At 44.7% G+C, this 26,806-nt stretch overlaps 1 protein-coding gene across 6 annotated transcripts in view; it reads right to left on the reverse strand.

Annotated features, from left to right (window-relative positions):
* The window catches only part of PCLO (piccolo presynaptic cytomatrix protein), a 522,320-nt gene extending 495,733 nt beyond the window's left edge, over nt 1-26,587 (reverse strand). For 5 of the 6 annotated variants that reach the window (XM_073652324.1, XM_073652323.1, XM_073652325.1 and 2 more), the window contains exon 1: nt 26,197-26,587. In XM_073652324.1, the coding sequence (XP_073508425.1) occupies nt 26,197-26,390 (194 nt within the window). In that variant the 5' untranslated portion in view covers nt 26,391-26,587. The remainder of the gene's footprint in view (nt 1-26,196) is intronic. The other variant, XM_073652326.1, reaches the window with a different exon arrangement.
* Between the last annotated feature and the right edge of the window lie 219 nt (nt 26,588-26,806).

Below are 26,806 nucleotides of genomic sequence, written 5' to 3' on the forward strand. Positions count from 1 at the left end.
GCACTGCCTCACTACTGAGCGTGTACATAAGGTGCAGCACTGCCTCACTACTGAGCATGTACATAAGGTGCAGCACTGCCTCACTACTGAGCATGTACATAAGGTGCAGCACTGCCTCACTACTGAGCGTGTACATAAAGTGCAGCACTGCCTCACTACTGAGCATGTACATAAAGTGCAGCACTGCCTCACTACTGAGCATGTACATAAGGTGCAGTACTACCTCACTACTGAGCATGTACATAAAGTGCAGCACTGCCTCACTACTGAGCATGTACATAAGGTGCAGCACTGCCTCACTACTGAGCATGTACATAAAGTGCAGCACTGCCTCACTACTGAGCATGTACATAAAGTGCAGCACTGCCTCACTACTGAGCATGTACATAAGGTGCAGCACTGCCTCACTACTGAGCGTGTACATAAAGTGCAGCACTGCCTCACTACTGAGCATGTACATAAGGTGCAGCACTGCCTCACTACTGAGCATGTACATAAGATGCAGCCCTGCCTCACTACTGAGCATGTACATAAGGTGCAGCCCTGCCTCACTACTGAGCATGTACATAAAGTGCAGCACTGCCTCACTACTGAGCGTGTACATAAAGTGCAGCACTGCCTCACTACTGAGCATGTATATAAGGTGCAGCCCTGCCTCACTACTGAGCATGTACATAAGGTGCAGCACTGCCTCACTACTGAGCATGTACATAAGGTGCAGCACTGCCTCACTACTGAGCATATACATAAGGTGCTGCACTGCCTCACTACTGAGCATGTACATAAGGTGCAGCACTGCCTCACTACTGAGCATGTACATAAGATGCAGCCCTGCCTCACTACTGAGCATGTACATAAGGTGCAGCCCTGCCTCACTACTGAGCATGTACATAAAGTGCAGCACTGCCTCACTACTGAGCATGTACATAAAGTGCAGCACTGCCTCACTACTGAGCGTGTACATAAAGTGCAGCACTGCCTCACTACTGAGCATGTATATAAGGTGCAGCCCTGCCTCACTACTGAGCATGTACATAAGGTGCAGCACTGCCTCACTACTGAGCATGTACATAAGGTGCAGCACTGCCTCACTACTGAGCCTGTGCATAAGGTGCAGCACTGCCTCACTACTGAGCATGTACATAAGGTGCAGCACTGCCTCACTACTGAGCATGTACATAAGGTGCAGCACTGCCTCACTACTGAGCATGTACATAAGGTGCAGCACTGCCTCACTACTGAGCATGTACATAAGGTGCAGCCCTGCCTCACTACTGAGCATGTACATAAAGTGCAGCACTGCCTCACTACTGAGCGTGTACATAAGGTGCAGCACTGCCTCACTACTGAGCATGTACATAAGGTGCAGCACTGCCTCACTACTGAGCGTGTACATAAGGTGCAGCACTGCCTCACTACTGAGCATGTACATAAGATGCAGCCCTGCCTCACTACTGAGCGTGTACATAAGGTGCAGCACTACCTCACTACTGAGCATGTACATAAGGTGCAGCCCTGCCTCACTACTGAGCGTGTACATAAAGTGCAGCACTGCCTCACTACTGAGCATGTACATAAAGTGCAGCACTGCCTCACTACTGAGCGTGTACATAAGGTGCAGCACTGCCTCACTACTGAGCATGTACATGAAGTGCAGCACTGCCTCACTACTGAGCGAGTACATAAGGTGCAGCCCTGCCTCACTACTGAGCATGTACGTAAGGTGCAGCACTGCCTCACTACTGACCATGTACATAAAGTGCAGCACTGCCTCACTACTGAGCATGTACATAAGGTGCAGCGCTGCCTCACTACTGAGCGTGTACATAAGGTGCAGCACTGCCTCACTACTGAGCATGTACATAAGGTGCAGCAATGCCTCACTTCTGAGCATGTACATAAGGTGCAGTACTGCCTCACTACTGAGCATGTACATAAGGTTCAGCACTGCCTCTCTACTGAGCATGTACATAAGGTGCAGCACTGCCTCACTACTGAGCGTGTACATAAGGTGCAGCAATGCCTCACTTCTGAGCATGTACATAAGGTGCAGTACTGCCTCACTACTGAGCATGTACATAAGGTGCAGCACTGCCTCACTACTGAGCATGTACATAAAGTGCAGCACTGCCTCACTACTGAGCATGTACATAAAGTGCAGCACTGCCTCACTACTGAGCATGTACATAAAGTGCAGCACTGCTTCACTACTGAGCGAGTACATAAGGTGCAGCACTGCCTCACTACTGAGCATGTACATAAGGTGCAGTACTGCCTCACTACTGAGCATGTACATAAGGTGCAGCACTGCCTCACTACTGAACATGTACATAAAGTGCAGCACTGCCTCACTACTGAGCATGTACATAAAGTGCAGCACTGCCTCACTACTGAGTGTGTACATAAGGTGCAGCATTGCCTCACTACTGAGCATGTACATAAGGTGCAGCACTGCCTCACTACTGAGCATGTACATAAGGTGCAGCACTGCCTCACTACTGAGCGTGTACATAAGGTGCAGCACTGCCTCACTACTGAGCATGTACATACAGTGCAGCACTGCCTCACTACTGAGCATGTACATAAGGTGCAGCACTGCCTCACTACTGAGCATGTACATAAGGTGCAGCACTGCCTCACTACTGAGCATGTACATAAGGTGCAGCACTGCCTCACTACTGAGCATGTACATAAGGTGCAGTATTGCCTCACTACTGAGCATGTACATAAGGTGCAGCACTACCTCACTACTGAGCATGTACATAAAGTGCAGCACTGCCTCACTACTGAGCATGTACATAAAGTGCAGCACTGCCTCACTACTGAGCGTGTGCAGCACTGCCTCACTACTGAGCATGTACATAAAGTGCAGCACTGCCTCACTACTGAGTGAGTACATAAGGGGCAGCACTGCCTCACTACTGAGCATGTACATAAAGTGCAGCACTGCCTCACTACTGAGCATGTACATAAAGTGCAGCACTGCCTCACTACTGAGCGTGTACATAAGGTGCAGCACTGCCTCACTACTGAGCATGTACATAAGGTGCAGCACTGCCTCACTACTGAGCATGTACATAAGGTGCAGCACTGCCTCACTACAGACCATGTACATAAAGTGCAGCACTGCCTCACTACTGAGCATGTACATAAAGTGCAGCACTGCCTCACTACTGAGCATGTACATAAAGTGCAGCACTGCCTCACTACTGAGCATGTACATAAAGTGCTGGACTGCCTTACTATTGAGCATGTACATAAAGTGCAGCACTGCCTCACTAATGAGCATGTACATAAGGTGCAGCCCTGCCTCACTACTGAGCATGTACATAAAGTGCAGCACTGCCTCACTACTGAGCATGTAGATAAGGTGCAGCACTGCCTCACTACTGAGCATGTACATAAAGTGCAGCACTGCCTCACAACTGAGCATGTACATAAAGTGCAGCACTGCCTCACTACTGAGCATGTACATAAAGTGCAGCACTGCCTCACTACTGAGCATGTACATAAGGTGCAGCACTGCCTCACTACTGAGTATGTATATAAGGTGCAGCCCTGCCTCACTACTGAGCATGTACATAAAGTGCAGCACTGCCTCACTACTGAGCATGTACATAAAGTGCAGCACTGCCTCACTACTGAGCATGTACATAAAGTGCAGCACTGCCTCACTACTGACCATGTACATAAAGTGCAGCACTGCCTCACTAATGAGCATGTACATAAGGTGCAGCACTGCCTCACTACTGAGCGTGTACATAAGGTGCAGCACTACCTCACTACTGAGTATGTATATAAGGTGCAGCCCTGCCTCACTACTGAGCATGTACATAAAGTGCAGCACTGCCTCACTACTGAGCATGTACATAAAGTGCAGCACTGCCTAACTACTGAATATGTACATAAGGTACAGCACTGCCTCACTACTGAGCATGTACATAAAATGCAGCACTGCCTCACTACTGAGCATGTACATAAGGTGCAGCACTACCTCACTACTGAGCATGTACATAAAGTGCAGCACTGCCTCACTACTGAGCATGTACATAAAGTGCAGCACTGCCTCACTACTGAGCGTGTGCAGCACTGCCTCACTACTGAGCATGTACATAAAGTGCAGCACTGCCTCACTACTGAGCATGTACATAAGGTGCAGCACTGCCTCACTACTGAGCATGTACATAAAGTGCAGCACTGCCTCACAACTGAGCATGTACATAAAGTGCAGCACTGCCTCACTACTGAGCATGTACATAAAGGGCAGCACTGCCTCACTACTGAGCATGTACATAAGGTGCAGCACTGCCTCACTACTGAGTATGTATATAAGGTGCAGCCCTGCCTCACTACTGAGCATGTACATAAAGTGCAGCACTGCCTCACTACTGAGCATGTACATAAAGTGCAGCACTGCCTCACTACTGAGCATGTATATAAAGTGCAGCACTGCCTCACTACTGAGCATGTACATAAAATGCAGCACTGCCTCACTACTGAGCATGTACATAAAGTGCAGCACTGCCTCAACACTGAGCATGTACATAAAGTGCAGCACTGCCTCACTACTGAGCGTGTACATAAGGTGCAGCACTACCTCACTACTGAGTATGTATATAAGGTGCAGCCCTGCCTCACTACTGAGCATGTACATAAAGTGCAGCACTGCCTCACTACTGAGCATGTACATAAAGTGCAGCACTGCCTCACTACTGAGTATGTACATAAGGTACAGCACTGCCTCACTACTGAGCATGTACATAAAATGCAGCACTGCCTCACTACTGAGCATGTACATAAGGTGCAGCACTACCTCACTACTGAGCATGTACATAAAGTGCAGCACTGCCTCACTACTGAGCATGTACATAAAGTGCAGCACTGCCTCACTACTGAGCATGTACATAAGGTGCAGCACTGCCTCACTACTGAGCGTGTGCAGCACTGCCTCACTACTGAGCATGTACATAAAGTGTAGCACTGCCTCACTACTGAGCATGTACATAAGGTGCAGCACTGCCTCACTACTGAGCATGTACATAAAGTGCAGCACTGCCTCACACCTGAGCATGTACATAAAGTGCAGCACTGCCTCACTACTGAGCATGTACATAAAGTGCAGCACTGCCTCACTACTGAGCATGTACATAAGGTGCAGCACTGCCTCACTACTGAGTATGTATATAAGGTGCAGCCCTGCCTCACTACTGAGCATGTACATAAAGTGCAGCACTGCCTCACTACTGAGCATGTACATAAAGTGCAGCACTGCCTCACTACTGAGTATGTACATAAGGTACAGCACTGCCTCACTACTGAGCATGTACATAAAATGCAGCACTGCCTCACTACTGAGCATGTACATAAGGTGCAGCACTGCCTCACTACTGAGCATGTACATAAAGTGCAGCACTGCCTCAACACTGAGCATGTACATAAAGTGCAGCACTGCCTCACTACTGAGCATGTACATAAAGTGCAGCACTGCCTCACTACTGAGCATGTACATAATGTACATAAAGTGCAGCACTGCTTCACTACTGAGCATGTACATAAAGTGCAGCACTGCCTCACTACTGAGCATGTACATAAGGTGCAGCACTGCCTCACTACTGAGCATGTACATAAGGTGGAGCACTGCCTCACTACTGAGCATGTACATAAGGTGCAGCACTGCCTCACTACTGAGCTTGTACATAAAGTGCAGCACTGCCTCACTACTGAGCATGTACAAAAAGTGCAGCACTGCCTCACTACTGAGCATGTACATAAAGTGCAGCACTGCCTCACTACTGAGCATGAATGTAAAGTGCAGCACTGCCTCACTACTGAGCATGTACATAAAGTGCAGCACTGCCTCACTACTGAGCATGTACAAAAAGTGCAGCACTGCCTCACTACTGAGCATGTACATAAAGTGCAGCACTGCCTCACTACTGAGCATGTACATAAAGTGCAGCACTGCCTCACTACTGAGCATGTACATAAAGTGCAGCACTGCCTCACTACTGAGCATGTACATAAAGTGCAGCACTGCCTCACTACTGAGCATGTACATAAAGTGCAGCACTGCCTCACTACTGAGCATGTACATAAAGTGCAGCACTGCCTCAATACTGAGCATGTACATAAAGTGCAGCACTGCCTCACTACTGAGCATGTACATAAAGTGCAGAACTGCCTCACTACTGAGCATGTACATAAAGTGGAGCACTTCCTCACTTCTGAGCATGTACATAAAGTGCAGCATTGCCTCACTACTGACCATGTACATAAAGTGCAGCACTGCCTCACTAATGAGCATATACATAAAGTGCAGCACTGCCTCACTTCTGAGCATGTACAAAAAGTGCAGCACTGCCTCACTACTGAGCATGTACATAAAGTTCAGCACTGCCTCACTACTGAGCATGTACATAAAGTGCAGCACTGCCTCACTACTGAGCATGTACATAAAGTGCAGCACTGCCTCACTACTGAGCATGTACGTAAAGTGCAGCACTGCCTCACTACTGAGCATGTACATAAGGTGCAGCACTGCCACACTACTGAGCATGTACATAAAGTGCAGCACTGCCTCACTACTGAGCATGTACATAAAGTGCAGCACTGCCTCACTACTGAGCATGTACATAAAGTGCAGCACTGCATCACTACTGAGCATGTACATAAAGTGCAGCACTTCCTCACTACTGAGCATGTACATAAAGTGCAGCACTGCCTCACTACTGACCATGTACATAAAGTGCAGCACTGCCTCACTACTGAGCATGTACATAAGGTGCAGCACTGCCTCACTACTGAGCATGTACATAAGGTGCAGCCCTGCCTCACTACTGACCATGTATATAAAGTGCAGCACTGCCTCACTAATGAGCATGTACATAAAGTGCAGCACTGCCTCACTACTGACCATGTACATAAATTGCAGCACTGCCTCACTAATGAGCATGTACATAAGGTGCAGCACTGCCTCACTACTGAGCGTGTACATAAGGTGCAGCACTACCTCACTACTGAGTATGTATATAAGGTGCAGCCCTGCCTCACTACTGAGCATGTACATAAGGTGCAGTCCTGCCTCACTACTGAGCATGTACATAAGGTGCAGCCCTGCCTCACTACTGAGCGTGTACATAAGGTGCAGCCCTGCCTCACTACTGAGCGTGTACATAAGGTGCAGCACTGCGTCACTACTGAGCATGTACATAAGGTGCAGTCCTGCTTCACTACTGAGCATGTACATAAGGTGCAGCCCTGCCTCACTACTGAGCGTGTACATAAGGTGCAGCACTGCCTCACTACTGAGCATGTACATAAGGTGCAGTCCTGCCTCACTACTGAGCATGTACATAAGGTACAGCACTGCCTCACTACTGAGCGTGTACATAAGGTGCAGCCCTGCCTCACTACTGAGCATGTACATAAGGTGCAGCCCTGCCTCACTACTGAGCGTGTACATAAGATGCAGCACTGCCTCACTACTGAGCGTGTACATAAGGTGCAGCACTGCCTCACTACTGAGCATGTACATAAGGTGCAGTCCTGCCTCACTACTGAGCATGTACATAAGGTGCAGCACTGCCTCACTACTGAGCATGTACATAAGATTCAGCACTGCCTCACTACTGAGCATGTACATAAGATGCAGCACTGCCTCACTACTGAGCATGTACATAAGGTGCAGCCCTGCCTCACTACTGAGCATGTACATAAGGTGCAGCACTGCCTCACTACTGAGCATGTACATAAGATGCAGCACTGCCTCACTACTGAGCGTGTACATAAGGTGCAGCACTGCCTCACTACTGAGCATGTACATAAGGTGCAGTCCTGCCTCACTACTGAGCATGTACATAAGGTGCAGCACTGCCTCACTACTGAGCATGTACATAAGATTCAGCACTGCCTCACTACTGAGCATGTACATAAGATGCAGCACTGCCTCACTACTGAGCATGTACATAAGGTGCAGCCCTGCCTCACTACTGAGCATGTACATAAGATGCAGCACTGCCTCACTACTGAGCATGTACATAAGGTGCAGCACTGCCTCACTACTGAGCATGTAAATAAGGTGCAGCACTGCCTCACTACTGACCATGTACATAAAGTGCAGCACTGCCTCACTAATGAGCATGTACATAAGGTGCAGCCCTGCCTCACTACTGAGATTGTACATAAGGTGCAGCCCTGCCTCACTACTGAGCATGTACATAAGGTGCAGCACTGCCTCACTACTGAGCTTGTACATAAGGTGCAGCACTGCCTCACTACTGAGCATGTACATAAAGTGCAGCACTGCCTCACTACTGAGCATGTACATAAGGTGCAGCACTGCCTCACTACTGAGCGTGTACATAAGGTGCAGCACTGCCTCACTACTGAGCATGTACATAAAGTGCCAGACTGCCTCACTACTGAGCATGTTCATAAAGTGCAGCACTGCCTCACTACTGAGCATGTACATAAAGTGCCAGACTGCCTCACTATTGAGCATGTGCATAAAGTGCAGCACTGCCTCACTACTGAGCATGTACATAAGATGCAGCACTGCCTCACTACTGAGCATGTACATAAGGTGCAGCACTGCCTCACTACTGAGCATGTACATAAGGTGCAGCACTGCCTCACTACTGAGCATGTATATAAGGTGCAGCACTGCCTCACTACTGAGCATGTACATAAAGTGCAGCACTGCCTCACTACTGAGCATGTACATAAGATGCAGCACTGCCTCACTACTGAGTATGTACAAAAAGTGCAGCACTGCCTCACTACTGAGCGTGTACATAAGGTGCAGCACTGCCTCACTACTGAGCATGTACATAAGGTGCAGCACTGCCTCACTACTGAGCATGTACATAAGGTGCAGCACTGCCTCACTACTGAGCATGTACATAAGGTGCAGCACTGCCTCACTACTGAGCTTGTACATAAAGTGCAGCACTGCCTCACTACTGAGCATGTACAAAAAGTGCAGCACTGCCTCACTACTGAGCATGTACGTAAAGTGCAGCACTGCCTCACTACTGAGCATGTACATAAGGTGCAGCACTGCCTCACTACTGAGCATGTACATAAGGTGCAGCACTGCCTCACTACTGAGCATGTACATAAAGTGCAGCACTGCCTCACTACTGAGCATGAACGTAAAGTGCAGCACTGCCTCACTACTGAGCATGTACGTAAAGTGCAGCACTGCCTCACTACTGAGCATGTACGTAAAGTGCAGCACTGCCTCACTACTGAGCATGTACATAAGGTGCAGCACTGCCTCACTACTGAGCATGTACATAAAGTGCAGCACTGCCTCACTACTGAGCATGAACGTAAAGTGCAGCACTGCCTCACTACTGAGCATGTACGTAAAGTGCAGCACTGCCTCACTACTGAGCATGTACATAAGGTGCAGCACTGCCTCACTACTGAGCATGTACATAAAGTGCAGCACTGCCTCACTACTAAGCATGTACAAAAAGTGCAGCACTGCCTCACTACTGAGCATGTACATAAAGTGCAGCACTGCCTCACTACTGAGCATGTACATAAAGTGCAGCACTGCCTCACTACTGAGCATGTACATAAAGTGCAGCACTGCCTCACTACTGAGCATGTACGTAAAGTGCAGCACTGCCTCACTACTGAGCATGTAGATAAGGTGCAGCACTGCCTCACTACTGAGCATGTACATAAGGTGCAGCACTGCCTCACTACTGAGCATGTACATAAAGTGCAGCACTGCCTCACTACTAAGCATGTACAAAAAGTGCAGCACTGCCTCACTACTGAGCATGTACATAAAGTGCAGCACTGCCTCACTACTGAGCATGTACATAAAGTGCAGCACTGCCTCACTACTGAGCATGTACATAAAGTGCAGCACTGCCTCACTACTGAGCATGTACGTAAAGTGCAGCACTGCCTCACTACTGAGCATGTACATAAGGTGCAGCGCTGCCTCACTACTGAGCATGTACATAAAGTGCAGCACTGCCTCACTACTGAGCATGTACATAAAGTGCAGCACTGCCTCACTACTGAGCATGTACATAAAGTGCAGCACTGCCTCACTACTGAGCATGTACATAAAGTGCAGCACTGCCTCACTACTGAGCATGTACATAAAGTGCAGCACTTCCTCACTACTGAGCATGTACATAATGTGCAGCACTGCCTCACTACTGAGCATGTACATAAAGTGCAGCACTGCCTCACTACTGAGCATGTACATAAGGTGCAGCACTGCCTCACTACTGAGCATGTACATAAGGTGCAGCCCTGCCTCACTACTGAGCATGTACATAAGGTGCAGCACTGCCTCACTACTGAGCATGTACATAAGGTGCAGCACTGCCTCACTACTGAGCGTGTACATAAGGTGCAGCCCTGCCTCACTACTGAGCGTGTACATAAGGTGCAGCCCTGCCTCACTACTGAGCGTGTACATAAGGTGCAGCCCTGCCTCACTACTGACCATGTACATAAAGTGCAGCACTGCCTCACTACTGAGCATGTACATAAGGTGCAGCACTGCCTCACTACTGAGCATGTACATAAAGTGCAGCACTGCCTCACTACTGAGCATGTACATAAGGTGCAGCACTGCCTCACTAATGAGCATGTACATAAGGTGCAGCACTGCCTCACTACTGAGCGTGTACATAAGGTGCAGCACTGCCTCACTACTGAGCATGTACATAAGGTGCAGCACTGCCTCACTACTGACCATGTACATAAAGTGCAGCACTGCCTCACTACTGAGCATGTACATAAGGTGCAGCACTGCCTCACTACTGAGCATGTACATAAAGTGCAGCACTGCCTCACTACTGAGCATGTACATAAGGTGCAGCACTGCCTCACTACTGAGCATGTACATAAGGTGCAGCCCTGCCTCACTACTGACCATGTACATAAAGTGCAGCACTGCCTCACTACTGAGCATGTACATAAGGTGCAGCACTGCCTCACTACTGACCATGTACATAAAGTGCAGCACTGCCTCACTACTGAGCATGTACATAAGGTGCAGCACTGCCTCACTAATGAGCATGTACATAAGGTGCAGCACTGCCTCACTACTGAGCGTGTACATAAGGTGCAGTCCTGCCTCACTACTGAGCATGTACATAGGGTGCAGCACTGCCTCACTACTGAGCATGTACATAAGATTCAGCACTGCCTCACTACTGAGCATGTACATAAGATGCAGCACTGCCTCACTATTGAGCATGTACATAAGGTGCAGCCCTGCCTCACTACTGAGCATGTACATAAGATGCAGCACTGCCTCACTACTGAGCATGTACATAAGGTGCAGCACTGCCTCACTACTGAGCATGTACATAAGGTGCAGCACTGCCTCACTACTGAGCATGTACATAAAGTGCAGTACTGCCTCACTACTGAGCATGTACATAAAGTGCAGCACTGCCTCACTACTGACCATGTACATAAAGTGCAGCACTGCCTCACTAATGAGCATGTACATAAGGTGCAGCACTGCCTCACTACTGAGCGTGTACATAAGGTGCAGCCCTGCCTCACTACTGAGCATGTACATAAGGTGCAGCACTGCCTCACTACTGAGCATGTACATAAGGTGCAGCCCTGCCTCACTACTGAGCATGCACATAAGGTGCAGCACTGCCTCACTACTGACCATGTACATAAAGTGCAGCACTGCCTCACTACTGAGCATGTACATAAGGTGCAGCACTGCCTCACTACTGAGCATGTATATAAGGTGCAGCACTGCCTCACTACTGAGCATGTACATAAGATGCAGCACTGCCTCACTACTGAGCATGTACATAAAGTGCAGCACTGCCTCACTACTGAGCATGTACATAAAGTGCAGCACTGCCTCACTACTGAGCATGTACATAAAGTGCCAGACTGCCTCACTATTGAGCATGTGCATAAAGTGCAGCACTGCCTCACTACTGAGCATGTACATAAGATGCAGCACTGCCTCACTACTGAGCATGTACATAAGGTGCAGCACTGCCTCACTACTGAGCATGTACATAAGGTGCAGCACTGCCTCACTACTGAGCATGTATATAAGGTGCAGCACTGCCTCACTACTGAGCATGTACATAAAGTGCAGCACTGCCTCACTACTGAGCATGTACATGAGGTGCAGCACTGCCTCACTACTGAGCATGTACATAAGGTGCAGCACTGCCTCACTACTGAGCATGTACATAAGATGCAGCACTGCCTCACTACTGAGCATGTACATAAGGTGCAGCACTGCCTCACTAATGAGCATGTACATAAGGTGCAGCACTGCCTCACTAATGAGCATGTACATAAGGTGCAGCACTGCCTCACTACTGAGCATGTACATGAGGTGCAGCACTGCCTCACTACTGAGCGTGTACATAAAGTGCAGCACTGCCTCACTACTGAGCATGTACATAAGGTGCAGCACTGCCTCACTACTGAGCATGTACATAAGGTGCAGCACTACCTCACTACTGAGCATGTACATAAGGTGCAGCACTGCCTCACTACTGAGCATGTACATAAGGTGCAGCACTGCCTCACTACTGAGCATGTACATAAAGTGCAGCCCTGCCTCACTACTGAGCATGTACATAAGGTGCAGCACTGCCTCACTACTGAGCATGTACATAAAGTGCAGCACTGCCTCACTAATGAGCATGTACATAAAGTGCAGCACTGCCTCACTACTGAGCATGTACATAAAGTGCAGCACTGCCTCACTACTGAGCATGTACATAAGGTGCAGCACTGCCTCACTACTGAGCATGTACATAAGGTGCAGCCCTGCCTCACTACTGAGCATGTACATAAGGTGCAGCACTGCCTCACTAATGAGCATGTACATAAGGTGCAGCCCTGCCTCACTACTGAGCATGTACATAAGGTGCAGCACTGCCTCACTACTGAGCATGTACATAAAGTGCAGCACTGCCTCACTACTGAGCATGTACATACAGTGCAGCACTGCCTCACTAATGAGCATGTACATAAGATGCAGCACTGCCTCACTACTGACCATGTACATAAGGTGCAGCACTGCCTCACTACTGAGCATGTATATAAGGTGCAGCACTGCCTCACTACTGAGCATGTACATAAGGTGCAGCACTGCCTCACTACTGAGCATGTACATAAGGTGCAGCACTGCCTCACTACTGAGCATGTACATAAGGTGCAGCACTGCCTCACTACTGAGCGTGTACATAAGGTGCAGCACTGCCTCACTACTGAGCATGTACATAAGGTGCAGCACTGCCTCACTACTGAGCGTGTACATAAGGTGCAGCACTGCCTCACTACTGAGCATGTACATAAGGTGCAGCACTGCCTCACTACTGAGCATGTACATAAAGTGCAGCACAGATTTATCTCAAGTAAAAGCCTAAATCTTTAGATCAGGAACAGAACATACATTTATAGGACATATCATAACTTTCCCAAATTCTTATGAAAGCATTTACAGCACATCCTGCATTGTACTACTGTACCCAATTTAATATATGTTTTAGGAGTCGGTGCATTTTATACCTACTCTGGCTCCAGTAAAATGGACATCGACCCCGACTCCAACTCCACAGCCCTAGTGGTAGAAGGGGAATTTCGAGTTTTTCCAGCCTGCGCCCATAATGTTATACAAATAGACACTGAATACTTCCACAAATAGACAGAATTTACTAGATCTTACCCACACTAAGGGCTCAAACAGATGTGATTTTTCTTGTATGCAAAAATAAAAAACAAACGTTTCATCGGTATTTTTGACAATAGTGTGATCAGAGTTTGGTCATTGTGTCAGATTTTACCATCAAGGTTTGGTCATAGTTTTATCAGTGTTTCTTGAATGAAAAAAAATAAACTCAATGGAAATTTCTCAAGCTTCTCCTAACAAACAGTTCATGAAAAATGGACAGCACACAGATGGAAACCAAGTGCTGTCCAATTTTTTCATGAACCCATAGACTTGCATTGACGAGTTTCATCCAAGACTCGGTTAAATATCAGACAAGAATCCTTAATTTTGGGAGGATTTTGTGACCACTCAGTCTGCAAAAATATGCAGACATGTGAACAGCTCCATAGACAATAATAAGTACGAGTGCTATCCGTGAAGACCTTGGGTAGAACACATAAGAGAAAAACTGACATCTGATCAGTCCTCACCAAAAGATCCATAATCGAGAAGTACATCTCAATTACTATCTTCCTGGAGCATCAGCCTCATCTATACTCAACTGAATGTCGGCCAAAAGTGCAGATCTCCACAGGAGCATAGGAATCGGGAGGTAAAGTCCACCATCCATTGTCTCTGCTGTTAAAAGCATCACAAACTAATTCCAGCTACTTCATGCCAGACAGCTCAGCTAAAAATGAGTCATTACAACGTCTGATATAATCATATGAAATAATAGACCACACGATACTGTATGATGCCACCCTTCATCCACTTGTGGCACTACACATTAGAAGGTTAGAGGTTCTTCATTTATAAATGCGACACAATATGATATATATATATGTACAAAAAGTCAAGTAAATAAGAAATTGGCCAACATGGATCTATACAGCTAAAACCTTTCCATATAAATTCCAGAAAGAGAGCCCAGAATCTGGTCATTCAATGTATTTGATGAGTACAGGAACTTCTTCAGGATCCTAAAAAATGCCATGAACCAGAATAATAAAATGTAACCCTTTCCTCTGGTGTCCAAATAAGTAGCACAGTACTACAGACAATCATAGAGTGCTGCATTTCAGACCGAGCCCCATTTAAGTATCATAGGTGAAAACATTGGAATTGATGCTTCACTCCCCTATAGTTAATATTGTATTTAGAACTGTTGGTGAAAACCACAGATGAAAACTTTAAGCCTAGGACCATTTATGTATCCCACGTTAAAGAGGACCTGTCACCAGGTCAAACGTGGCTAGTTTTCCCCCTCATTTTATTACCGCTGGTCCCCAGAGGATGCCATTTTTATATCAGCAAAAACAAACCCAAAACTTGCAATACTGAAGGAAGCAACGGAAATAAAATAGGACCACTTTAGATGCGGTCACACCTCCCGTTTAAATCTTTAAGGGTGTTCTAAAGGGGAGATAAGAAAAAGTATTCTAATGGCCATGCCCTTATAAAGTAGAAAGATAACTGCAATTCAGTGTGACGCTGAAGCTGCTCCTTATTGCTCCCCCTCCCTTCGGGACGTTACATTGCACATCAAGGGTCGAGGCATGCACCTGCCTTCTAGTAGCTGCCAGCCCCTTATATTATCTGCTTCTATTAAGTCCAAGAACAGGTGGCGTTGCGGGGACTGATGTGTGATGTAACGTCCCAAAAGGGAGGGGAAGCACCAAGGAGCAGCTCCAGCGTCACACTGAATTGCAGTTACTGTGAGGATGGGAAACAGCACTGTGGATGTTATTTTTTACAGTTTATAAGGGCATAGCCATTAGAATATTTTTTATGTCCCCAGAGTACCCCTTTAAGCTGCTTACTCACAAGAGGTAAGTGTAAGGCTATGTGCCCACGTTGCGGACCTGAAGCATATTTTTTACGCTTCTCCCTGGCGGGAAAATCGCATGCGGATATTACATGCGGTTTTCCCGCCAGGTAGAAGCGTTTGTGAGGCATCTTTGCATGCATTTCCGCATGCGGGTTATCAAGCACTTCTCCAAGCATCACTTGGAAAAGTGCTTGACAACTTGTTCAGAATGGTAAAAAATAAAAAAATAAACTTTATACTCACCTTCCGATGCATTCTCTGCCCCGTCCGGAGTCTTGAGCGGCTCACGCTGTTGTGTGCAGGACCTGCGGTGACGTCATTGAGTCATGTGGTGGGTCACATGACTCAGTGACGTGGCAGGTCCTTCAGACAACAGCGCGACGGAGGGAAAACATCAGAAGATAAGTATAAACTTTATTTTATTCTTTTTTTTACAGGTTCTTTGGTACCCAGGTCTGGATGAGAGTCTCCTCTCATCCAGACTTGGGTACCATCCGCACATTGATTCCGCTGCGCTTCCGCAAAATTAATGAACATGCTGCGGATTTTTGACCGCAGCATATACGCTGCGGAAAAATCCGCAGCATGGGCATTGACATTGCGGAATGCCATTGGGGACCATGGGGTGCGGATATACATGTGTTTTTCAAGCGTTTACGCTGCGGAAATTCCGCAGCATATACGCTTGAAAAACGCTACGTGGGCACACAGCCTTAATGGATTCTCTTGATAATTGTATGTGAGGACAGTCCTGTTATCCCTCATCCTTGTCTATGGAGGAACCTTGGGAGCTCATAGTCCAATGAGTTACCTTATATGTATGGTTAGATTTAGAAACCATAGACCTATACAGTAGGGCCAAGAGAGTGAATCCCAGATTATCCAGCAATGGGGTAGATAAATACAAAAATAGCACAAGTATTGAATCCCAGATTTAAGAATAGTGGAAGGAGACGGACACCAACAGATTAGGCTATGTTCACATCTGAGCTCTTCATTTCCAAAAATGTCCATCTTTCTACAAGACAGAATAGCACAACATGCTGCACATTGGTCTGGCATTTAAAGGGAATCATCAATGGAGCATTCAGCGCCGATGTGAACACAGCCCTATGCGTTTCACTGCTGATTTTTCACAAATTTAGCTTCATGATTTATCAATAGTAAATGACTGTTAATAAAAACTGTACATGTAAGAAGAATCTGATTTACACTGGATAAATCTTAAACTCCAAGTAGCCTAAACATTCTGCTGGAACCTGACCTTTCTGGTTGATTCCTTTTGGTTTTTATGCACCAATTTTATTGCATGGTTAGCTATAAAAAATATTTCTGCCTCCTGCAGTGGTCTTCTGAAGTCAACAGTAATTTCTCTAACCTTGCCTATAAGTACATTGGCCCACAGATAGCATTTTTCTACATTGATGTGCAGTGTACTAAATGGAAATCATTGAAGACTAAGAGATTGTATTTTCTGAAACGCTCCTTCTTTGTGATGACATGATCTGTGTGAGCTTGTTTCGGTCAAGGAATATTAAACTTGTCACCAAGTCACCAGGACATTAGTCACTTCATTTTCACACAATGTCTTTCATCACTAAGTGCACAATATGCTGTTCCCCTCCAATCTACTGCATATGAAGGACTATCACATGATAGAGTAAGACTGTATGTGTGAAACAAGAATACTGATTTGAAGACAAAATAGGAGCATTCCATGATGAAGTCCCGGTGACAAGAAACAGGGAAGAGTAGATGGAATATGCTCACCCGATGGAGCTGTGCAGGTCAGGCACAACTCTGATGAGAGTAGTAGTGAAAGGGAATCTGTCAGCAGGTTTTGCTATGTAATCTGAAGAACACATGAGGTAGGGGTTAAAACACAGATTTTAGTGATGCCTCTCTTATCAAGCTCTGAGGTTTTGTTGGCTTGCAATGATTGTTTTAGCACCAGGAGCTTATCATTGCTGGGACATAGCAGCATGTGCATGCTAGTCCACCACGCCCCCTCCTGTGATAGGCAGCTCACTGTCTATGGACTTTGCATATACTGAGCCTGGTGGGGGCGGGGTTAGCTTCCTCAGCTCTGCTGTATTGCTAAATCTAAAAACTCTGATTGTATCAGAACGACTGCTCCCAGAAATCTAAGTAATATATCATTGGATTCAGCTTCTCTTTGCTTACATCAGGCTGCTCTCAGATGAGGTAGCAAAAACCTGCTGACAGATTCCCTTGAAGTAGTATTCCTCGAATAGACTGCTGCTCCATCCGTTAAAGCCACCAGAACTGCTCATTAATACAATTGCGAGGCAAAAAAAAATAAGCAGAAAAAAACGTTATGGTGGGCGTTGTGTCAATGAAGACAAGGTTTAAACGCTATAGAAAAACCATTAACTTTTATTAAAAGACAGCAACGCGTTTCAAAATTGATCTGATTTCTTCAGATCTTCTTGAAGAAGAAATTAGATCGATTTTGAAACGCGTTGCTTTCTTTTAATAAATGTTTGTGGTTTTTCTACAGCATATCATCCTTGTCTTCATCGAGACAGCGCCCACCATAACGTTTTTTTTCTTATTATTTTTTGCCTCAAAGTTACAGTATAATAATATTGATGGAAATCTGTTCAGTGGCATCTGTATGACTATAGCATGGTAATATATGATCATATACAGTATATTTGCCATGCAACATTATTTTGTATTATTTTCCATTTCGGTCTAAGTTCTACTTTCATTTGGCTAATCAAATGTAACACTTATTTTGGATTAATGCTATGTGCAGCAATACTATCAAGAGAGCATAAACGTGACGCAAGTGTGTTTTTAATTTACTGATTTAAAGACCCATTTTAAGATATAGCAATAAAGCTGTGAGTTTTATGAGCTTGTTAGAAAGGCTGGGTCACTAGTTGGATTTATGCCCTTTTTGTTATTTGTTACTGATCAATACTGTTATAAATTGGGGAAATGGACATGTTCTCTTCCCATACAGTCATATTCTTATTATATTACATTATTTCTCGTGGCATGTACATGGCTCTACTTTATTCACATCAAAAGTCAAAAAATATTAGTTTATGGAGCATGAATGATGAATTGCTAGATGTCATGTATGTGTACGAGCTGGAACTGTTTTATTGAGGACATCTGCCCATTTTGTCCCACCTTTACATTGACCTGTGTTAGTTCATTGATGTACTGTGCTGCAGCTATGATACTAGCTGCGGTGACTGTGTATATGTATGTACTTGCACATCATCTTCTTTATATTCAGAACTACAAGGGATTAAAATATTTTTGCTAGTACAAGTGGCCCACATGAGAATTTCATGGTGGTTAGCATATTTAGGGCTGCCTCTACTGCCATTGCATATTGCTTACGGTATATTCCGCAAGTTACATTGAGTTATCCACTTTTTCAGACTCATAGCCCATGTGTAACTGATAATACGATAAATGTACACTATGATGGCGGTGGTTGACTTTTTAACCAGCAGATTTAAGCTTCCATTAATCTGGAGTGATAAGAGGAGTCAGCGCCAGTTGTCATGGACAGGAGGCATAGCCTTGTTAGTGTAGGGCTAGAACATGTGGGAGAGCTAGTATCAGGCATGGATTAACAGAAGACCCCTGTGGACAGAAATAAAAGGAGTTGGAGTTAAGAGTCAGACTGCAGGAGGAGACCAGTCAGGACCCTAGATATTGCCGTCTTAAAGAGGTAAGATTGACTCCTAGATTTCAGGCAACGCTGGGGTCCTGGGTTTAAACCCCACCAAGGACAACATCTGCGTGGAATTTGTATATTCTCTCCATGTTTGCTTGGGTTTCCTCCAGCTTCTCCGGTTTACTTCCACACTCCAAAGACATACTGATAGGAAATTTAGATTGTGAGTCCCAATGGGAACAGTGATGATAATGTCTGTAAAGCGCTGTGGAATTAATGGTGACATATAAGGGAGTAAAATTAATAAATATGTGCTCTTAAATGGATCGTTTTTGTGCTAAGTTACAGCCAGAGGCAGGAATGGTGGTGCTAGAATTCCCAAATTAAAGTGCGGTCCAAAATACTGAAATTCACATGTACTAGATAGCCATTCACATGTGGTAGGTGACCATTCACATGTACTCGATGATCATTTAAGGCAAGTGGATTGTAAACATGAGTGACTGTACCGGCAAAAAGGCAGTACAGCCGGAAGAGGCTTGGGATGAAGGCCGTGAAGGCCCTCAGAGGCAGATTTGTGAGAACAGTACTGAAAGAGACCTTCTGCAGAGGCTGGAGTCATACAGTGGGTGAAATAAGAATTGAACACGTCACCAATTTTCTAAGTAAATATATTTCTAAGGGTGCTATTGACATGAAATTCTCACCAGATGCCGGGCGGAAACAACCCATCCAATCCACACATGGAAAGAAATATAACCAAAGATGTCCATAAATTATGTGTAATTATGAGAAATGACACAGTGAAAAAGTTTTGAACACATGAAGAAAGAAAGGTGCAAAAAGCCATGGAAAGTCATGACACCAGCTGAAATCTATCAGAAATTAGAAAGTGATCCTGCCCCTTAATGAAAAATAATGTCAGCTGATTCAACTGATGGCCTATACCAAGGTGCCACACAAGAAACATCTCATGAGTAAAACCAGTAAGCTGTTTCAAAACCTTCGCAGCCTTAGGTTATGTGCCCACGATGCAAAAATGCTCCGGATTTTTCCTGAGCGTTTCTGCATCTCCATGGCAGAAAAAAAACACATGCAGATTGTACATGTGTTTTTTCAGCCAGGGACAAGCGTTTATCACGCATTTTGCACATGTGATTTCGCATGCGGGATGTCAAGCGATTTCCAAGCGATTTTAGCATCACTTGGAAAAGTGCTTGACAACTTGGTCACACTATATAAATCCATGCAACCGGCATGGATTTTATATAGTGTGACCAAGTTAGTTAAAAAAAAAAGAATAAAAATGGTAAAAAATTAAAAAAAAACCATTATACTCACCTTCCGATGGCCCCCGGTCTCCTTCTCTGATGCGTTCGGTCTCCCCGGTGTCTCGCGGTGGTGTAAAAGGAATTCCATGACGTCATTTAGTCATGTGACAGGTCACGCGACCGCCGATGTCAGTGGTCTCATGACATGTCACATGATTGAATGACGTCATGGAAGGTGCTTTTACTCCATCGCGAGCCACCGGGGAGCCAAGACGTATGGGATAGAAGACCGGGGGCCATCAGAAGGTGAATATAATGTTTTTTTTATTTTAAATTCTTTTTTTTTTTACAGATACTATGGTACCCGAATCTGGATGAGAGTCTCCTCTTCTCCAGACCCGGGTACCATAAGCACATTGAATCGCTTAATATCCGCATGTGCACATGTAGTCATGCGGATATTAAGCGATTCAATGTAAGTAAATGGCGTCAAAAACGCAGCGATTAGGCAAAATAATTGGTAGTGCTGCAGATTTTTCCGCAATGATAATCCGCAGCGGAAATTTCCGCAGCATGTGCATAGCACATGCGGATTATCATTGGGGAACATTGCAGACCTACTAACAAGAGTTTTTTAAGCGTTTCTGCGGCGGAATTGCCTCTGCGGAAACGCTTAAAAACGCATAGTGGGCACACAGCATTATTGTTACAAAACATACTGATGGTATTGGTTAAAGAAGAATTTCAAAACTAATGAAGATTCCAGTGAGCACTGTTGGGGCCATAATCCGGAAGTGGAAAGAACATCATTTCACCATAAACCAGCCACGACCTTGTGCTCCCCACAAGATTTCAGACAGAGGAGTGAAAAGTATTATCAGAAGAGTTGTCCAAGAGCAAAAGACCATTTGTGGAGGGCTACAGAAACACTTGGATTCAGCAGGTACAATCCGTTTCAAAGAAAATTAAAAGTGCACTCAATCTCTATGGCCTGTAAGCATGCTCACCACACAACACTCCATTGCTGAACAAAAATCATGTTCAAGTGCATTTAAAGTTTGTGCAACAACATTTAGACAAGCCTGTGAAATACTGAGAGAATATAGTCTGATCAGATGAGACCAAAATTGAACCCTTTGGATGCCATAATGCACACCATGCTTGGAGGCCAACAGGCACTGCATATCACGCCAAATACACCATACCTACAGTGTAGTTTGGAGGAGGAAACATCATGGTGTGGGGCTGTTTTTTTAGCATACGGCACTAGCAAACTTGATATAATTGAAGATGGATGAATGGACAAATGTACTGAGACATTCTTGAAAAAAATCTGCTGCCATCTACCAGGATGATGAAGATGAAACAATTGTGGACATTTCAGGAAGACAATGATCCCAAACACACAGCCAAGGAAACTCTTAATTGGTTTCAGAGAAAGAAAATAAAGCTGCTAGAATGGCCTAGTCAATCCCTGACCTGAATCCATTAGAAAATTTATGGAAGGAACTAAAGCTCAGAGTTCATAGAAGGAGCCCAAGGAGCCTTCAGGATCTGAAGAGTGTTTGTGTGGAAGAATGGGCCAAAATCACACCTGAGCAATGCATGCGACTAGTTTCTCCATACAGAAGGTGTCTTGAAGCTGTCATCATCAACAAAGGCTTTTGTACGAAGTATTAATTAAATGTGAATAAGCGTGTTCAATACTTTTTCTCTGTCATTTCTCATTAACACACACTTAATTTATGGACATCTATGGTTTAATTTCATTGCCTGTGTGAATTGGATGGATTGTTACTGACATCTGGTGAGAATATCATGTCAGCAGCACCTTTTGAAATATATTTACTTAGAAAATTGATGACGTATTCAATACTAATATCACCCTTGGTACTTTGGCACGCCCAGAGCCCTTAAGCTTCATTTGCATAGCAGTATTTCAGCCAGGGAGCAACAGATTGCCTATGTAAAGGTGTGGATGACATTATCTTTCAGAGAACATCAGGACCATATACATAGTTTCGGGGGGTTGCATTGTGCTGACTGATTCTTTCTGTGTTCCAACCAAACTGGCAACTTCTTCCAGCCATATCTGACCATTACATATCCGTTTCCCCAGACCGCTCCTGCTGATCAGCGCTCAGCTTGTATGTTTGATCAGCTTTGTTGCCTTCATATTATCTAGTTTATCACCATAATGCTCTTTGTAATCACAGAAGGTGCCGCTGGGCCCATATTGTTATATCTGATATCAGCAATGTGCTCAAAAGACACTTGATTCCATTCCCAGGCACCAGATTGCTTGAACACGACATACATTACAACACTGGATCCTACAATGGAGAGCCACAATGTTATCACACTGGAATGCTGGGATAACAGAAGTCCTCAGTATAACACCATGTATATCTATCGTGGAGACATCATGACAAGCCATGACCTGTGTCCATATGCCCTGCCTTTTAGAGCGTCACTGTGTACGAACAGCGCCTCTTCTGGCAGACGTGAGCTGTGCTGTATTACACAAGCAGCAATGCATCTTCCTTTAGGAGAAGTCATTCTGAAGGTGCCTTCCTGAATCCGAAAAATGATGGTAGAAACAAGATATCAATACTTTCATTTCCCATCCCCAGATTAATCCGAAGCCATACAGAAGACCCGTTTCAATCCTGTTTTAACAGGAATCCCGAAAACTCTGTTGTAAATACAATTTCACCGAAAACTATTACAAGTCAGAATGTCTTGTTATATACCAGCTTCATATTACCGTGGTTCTAAAAAAGTCATTGAAAATAAAGAGCAAAAATATAATGAACGTGACCTGACTCAACTATTTTTTTAAAGATGTAACAGAAGGAGGGGACATTTTATTCTCTGCAAATCAGCTACATCCTGAGACCAATAAAGGCTGCTGATTAGTAGAATAGATGGAATGAATTCTCTTCCATTATTCCAATGTCACCAAAATCTGGAGGAAGTTAAAGTATTGAGATTGGTGGTGAAACATTTACTGTACATATGAGCTGCCATATATCCATGCTACAATACCATGATAGATAGATAGATAGATAGATAGATAGATAGATAGATAGATAGATAGATAGATAGATAGATAGATAGATAGAGATGGATAGATAGATAGATAGATATAGATGGATAGATAGATAGATAGATAGATAGATAGATAGATAGATAGATAGATAGATAATGATAGATAGATAGATAGATAGATAGATAGATAGATAGATAGATAGACAGACAGATAGATAGAGAGATAAATAGATAGATAGACAGATGATATAGATAAATAGATAGATAATGATAGATATAAAGATAGATAGATAGATAGATAGATAATATATATATAGAGATAGATAGATAGATAGATAGATAATGATAAATGATAGATAGATAGAGGATAGATGATAGATAGATAGATAGATAGTGATAGACAGATAATGATATAGATAGATAGATAGATAGATAATGATAGGACAGATAGATGATACATAGATAGATAGATAGATAGATAGATAATGATAGGTAGATAGATAGATAGATAGATAGATAGATAGATAGATTGATAGATAGATAATGATAGATAGATAGATACAATAGGTAGATATGATAGATAGATAGATAATGATAAATAGATAGATAATGATAAATAGATTGATAGATAGATAATGATAGATAGATAATATTGATAGATGGATAATATAGATAGATAATGATAGGTAGATAGATAGATAGATAATGATAGACAGATAATGAGATAGATAGATAGATAGATAGATAGAGATAGAGATAGAGAGAGACAGATGGATAGATAGATATGGATAGATAGATAGATAGATCGATAGATAATGATAGACAGATAATGATATAGATAGATAGAGAGAGAGAGAGAGAGATAGATGGATAGATAGATAGATAATGATAGACAGATAATGATAGATAGATGGATAGATAGATAGATAGATAGATAGATAGATAGATCGATAGATAATGATAGACAGATAATGATATAGATAGATAGAGAGAGAGAGAGAGAGATAGATGGATAGATAGATAGATAGATAATACATTCACAAGAATGCTGTATAATGAATAGTACTATTTGCTTTTGAGATTGCCATGCGTGAAAATTGTGATACAAAACCTAAAAGTCTGATTTGAGTTATAGTAATTGCAGGTTCTATTTTCTTGCCAAATTATTTCAATTAACTGGTAATTAAATGTCAAGTAAGTTCTGCAAAGCAAGGAAAAGAGAGTATTGTAAGATTTGCATCCACCACTTATAAAAAAAAACAAGTGTAAACCTGTCTTGCGTATTTTTACTTTATTCTGATTACTTTAGAAATAAAACAGTTACCAGCTCAGGCTAATGAGAAATGGACCCTATAGGGCTGCCATGGAAATCTGCTGTAATGTGCAGTCCTACACACTGTTTTCTTCAGCAAGTTTACGTTTTAACACTATCATTCCCAGATCCCTCCCCAAGAAACACTGATTTTGTAATCAACTGATTTGACTAACAAGTAATGTGACTTCTACTGATATCAGTAAAGCAAAATACTGCTGTAAAGCCTACCTTGAATACTTAGACATTTAATGAGTGTAATATTTTTAAGCCAGATAGCAGATATTAACATCTTATTTACTGCCATATCCCTACAGCAAGGCTAGAGCTGACACATGATACATACAATGATGGCTAGCATTTAGCTTAGTGTCACATGCAAATTGCCATTTGCAATGGTTCTCAGACTGCTCTGTAGAAATGTGAAATGAGACAGGCAGAAAAGAAAGGCCAGGGCATCATGAATAGACAAGAACTGCAATCAATATGTATTCTGGCGGTGATAGTACAGTGAGATGTATGTATGTATATATATATATATATATATATATATATATATATATATATATCAGTATACAGTCCCTTCCCATGACTGTGCTCAGCTGTCATTAATGGCAGCAGAGTAAATGTGGAGAGCAGCAGATTTCCCCTAACAGATCAGATGTAGCCACTATGGATCCCATAGACTGGGGTATATTATGGCGAGCACATAGGATGCATTGCTGTAGCAGGGGTAACTGTAATATCCACTGCTACATACAACATGTATATAATACTGATAATAGGAAGCAGTTATTAATGGATAGATCCCATCACACAGAACATGGCTGTATATGTGTGTGTGTATATATGTATAGATCTAGCTCTATCTATCTATATAGGCAGCAGGCAGAACTTCAGCACCATGGCCAGGGCTAATCTAGAGGTAATGGAGCCCAGCATAATCTCTGGGCATGGCATCAGCCTGGGATCACACCACAGCAGTGCCCACTGCCTCCCAGGGAGAGAATATTCTACCCAGTGCCACAATAAATCCACAATCCTAAATCTCATCCATTATTAATCCTGATTTCTCTCAGCACTGATATGGGGAGGGGGATCTTTAAAGGCACAGGCGGCTGTGCCCACCAGGCTGCACCTCCAGCAGCACTCATCCATGCAGAACATGGACACGTCCCATCATCACCCAGCTCCCTGCTGTGCACCGCACATCTGACACATACAAGCACCGATCTGCTGACAGAAGGGATCTGATGGGAAGATGACAGCTGGTCACGTCCTCCGAGAAGGGGGGCAGGAGATCGGGGTCTCCAGTGATCAGACATATTGTGACGGGGAAGGTGTACGAGGATCCACCCGTGCTCGGCGCGGGGTACATGCCTTATCGCTGAGCGATCCGCCGGCAGCTCCTGCGCCCTTGACATGACAGCTGCGATCTGCTTCCTCTCCTCCTCGCTGAGCCGGCTCAGATCAGCCTCCATTCCAGCAGGGATCTGGGCGAAACCCGCTCTTCCCTCGCCCCCAGGATGGCCATCCAGCCCCTCGGCGCCTTCTATGCTGCCCTCGTTGCCCATGGTGAGCCGCCTGCTGCACGGTGTGTACGGTAGCGCTGCCCGCTCGGTGTCCGCGCCTCTCCCTGCGACCGTCTAATCCTGCGCGGCTTCTTCCATAGTGACGGGCTCCAGCGCTAGTGATCCGGGCTCCCGGCTACAGGGGCTACGGCAGCAAGTCTCCTCCTCTCCTGGGCAGGGAGCATGCTCGGCTCCGGCAGGTGATCAGCGCATCATCATCATCACACTGCCATCCGTGGCTTAAAGCGGCACGGTGAGTGATGACCCGACCCCCAGTATGGCCGCGGGCACCCACCGTACACAACAGTGTGAGTGATGACCCGACCCCAGCATGGCCGCTGGCTCCCACCTTACACAGCAGGGTGAATGATGACCCGACCCCCAGTATGGCCGCGGGCACCCACCGTGCACAGCAGGGT

The sequence above is a fragment of the Phyllobates terribilis genome, unplaced genomic scaffold (genome assembly GCF_046119375.1).
Source record: "Phyllobates terribilis strain yellow unplaced genomic scaffold, ASM4611937v1 Scaffold_11__3_contigs__length_659146591, whole genome shotgun sequence".
Taxonomy (NCBI): domain Eukaryota; kingdom Metazoa; phylum Chordata; class Amphibia; order Anura; family Dendrobatidae; genus Phyllobates; species Phyllobates terribilis.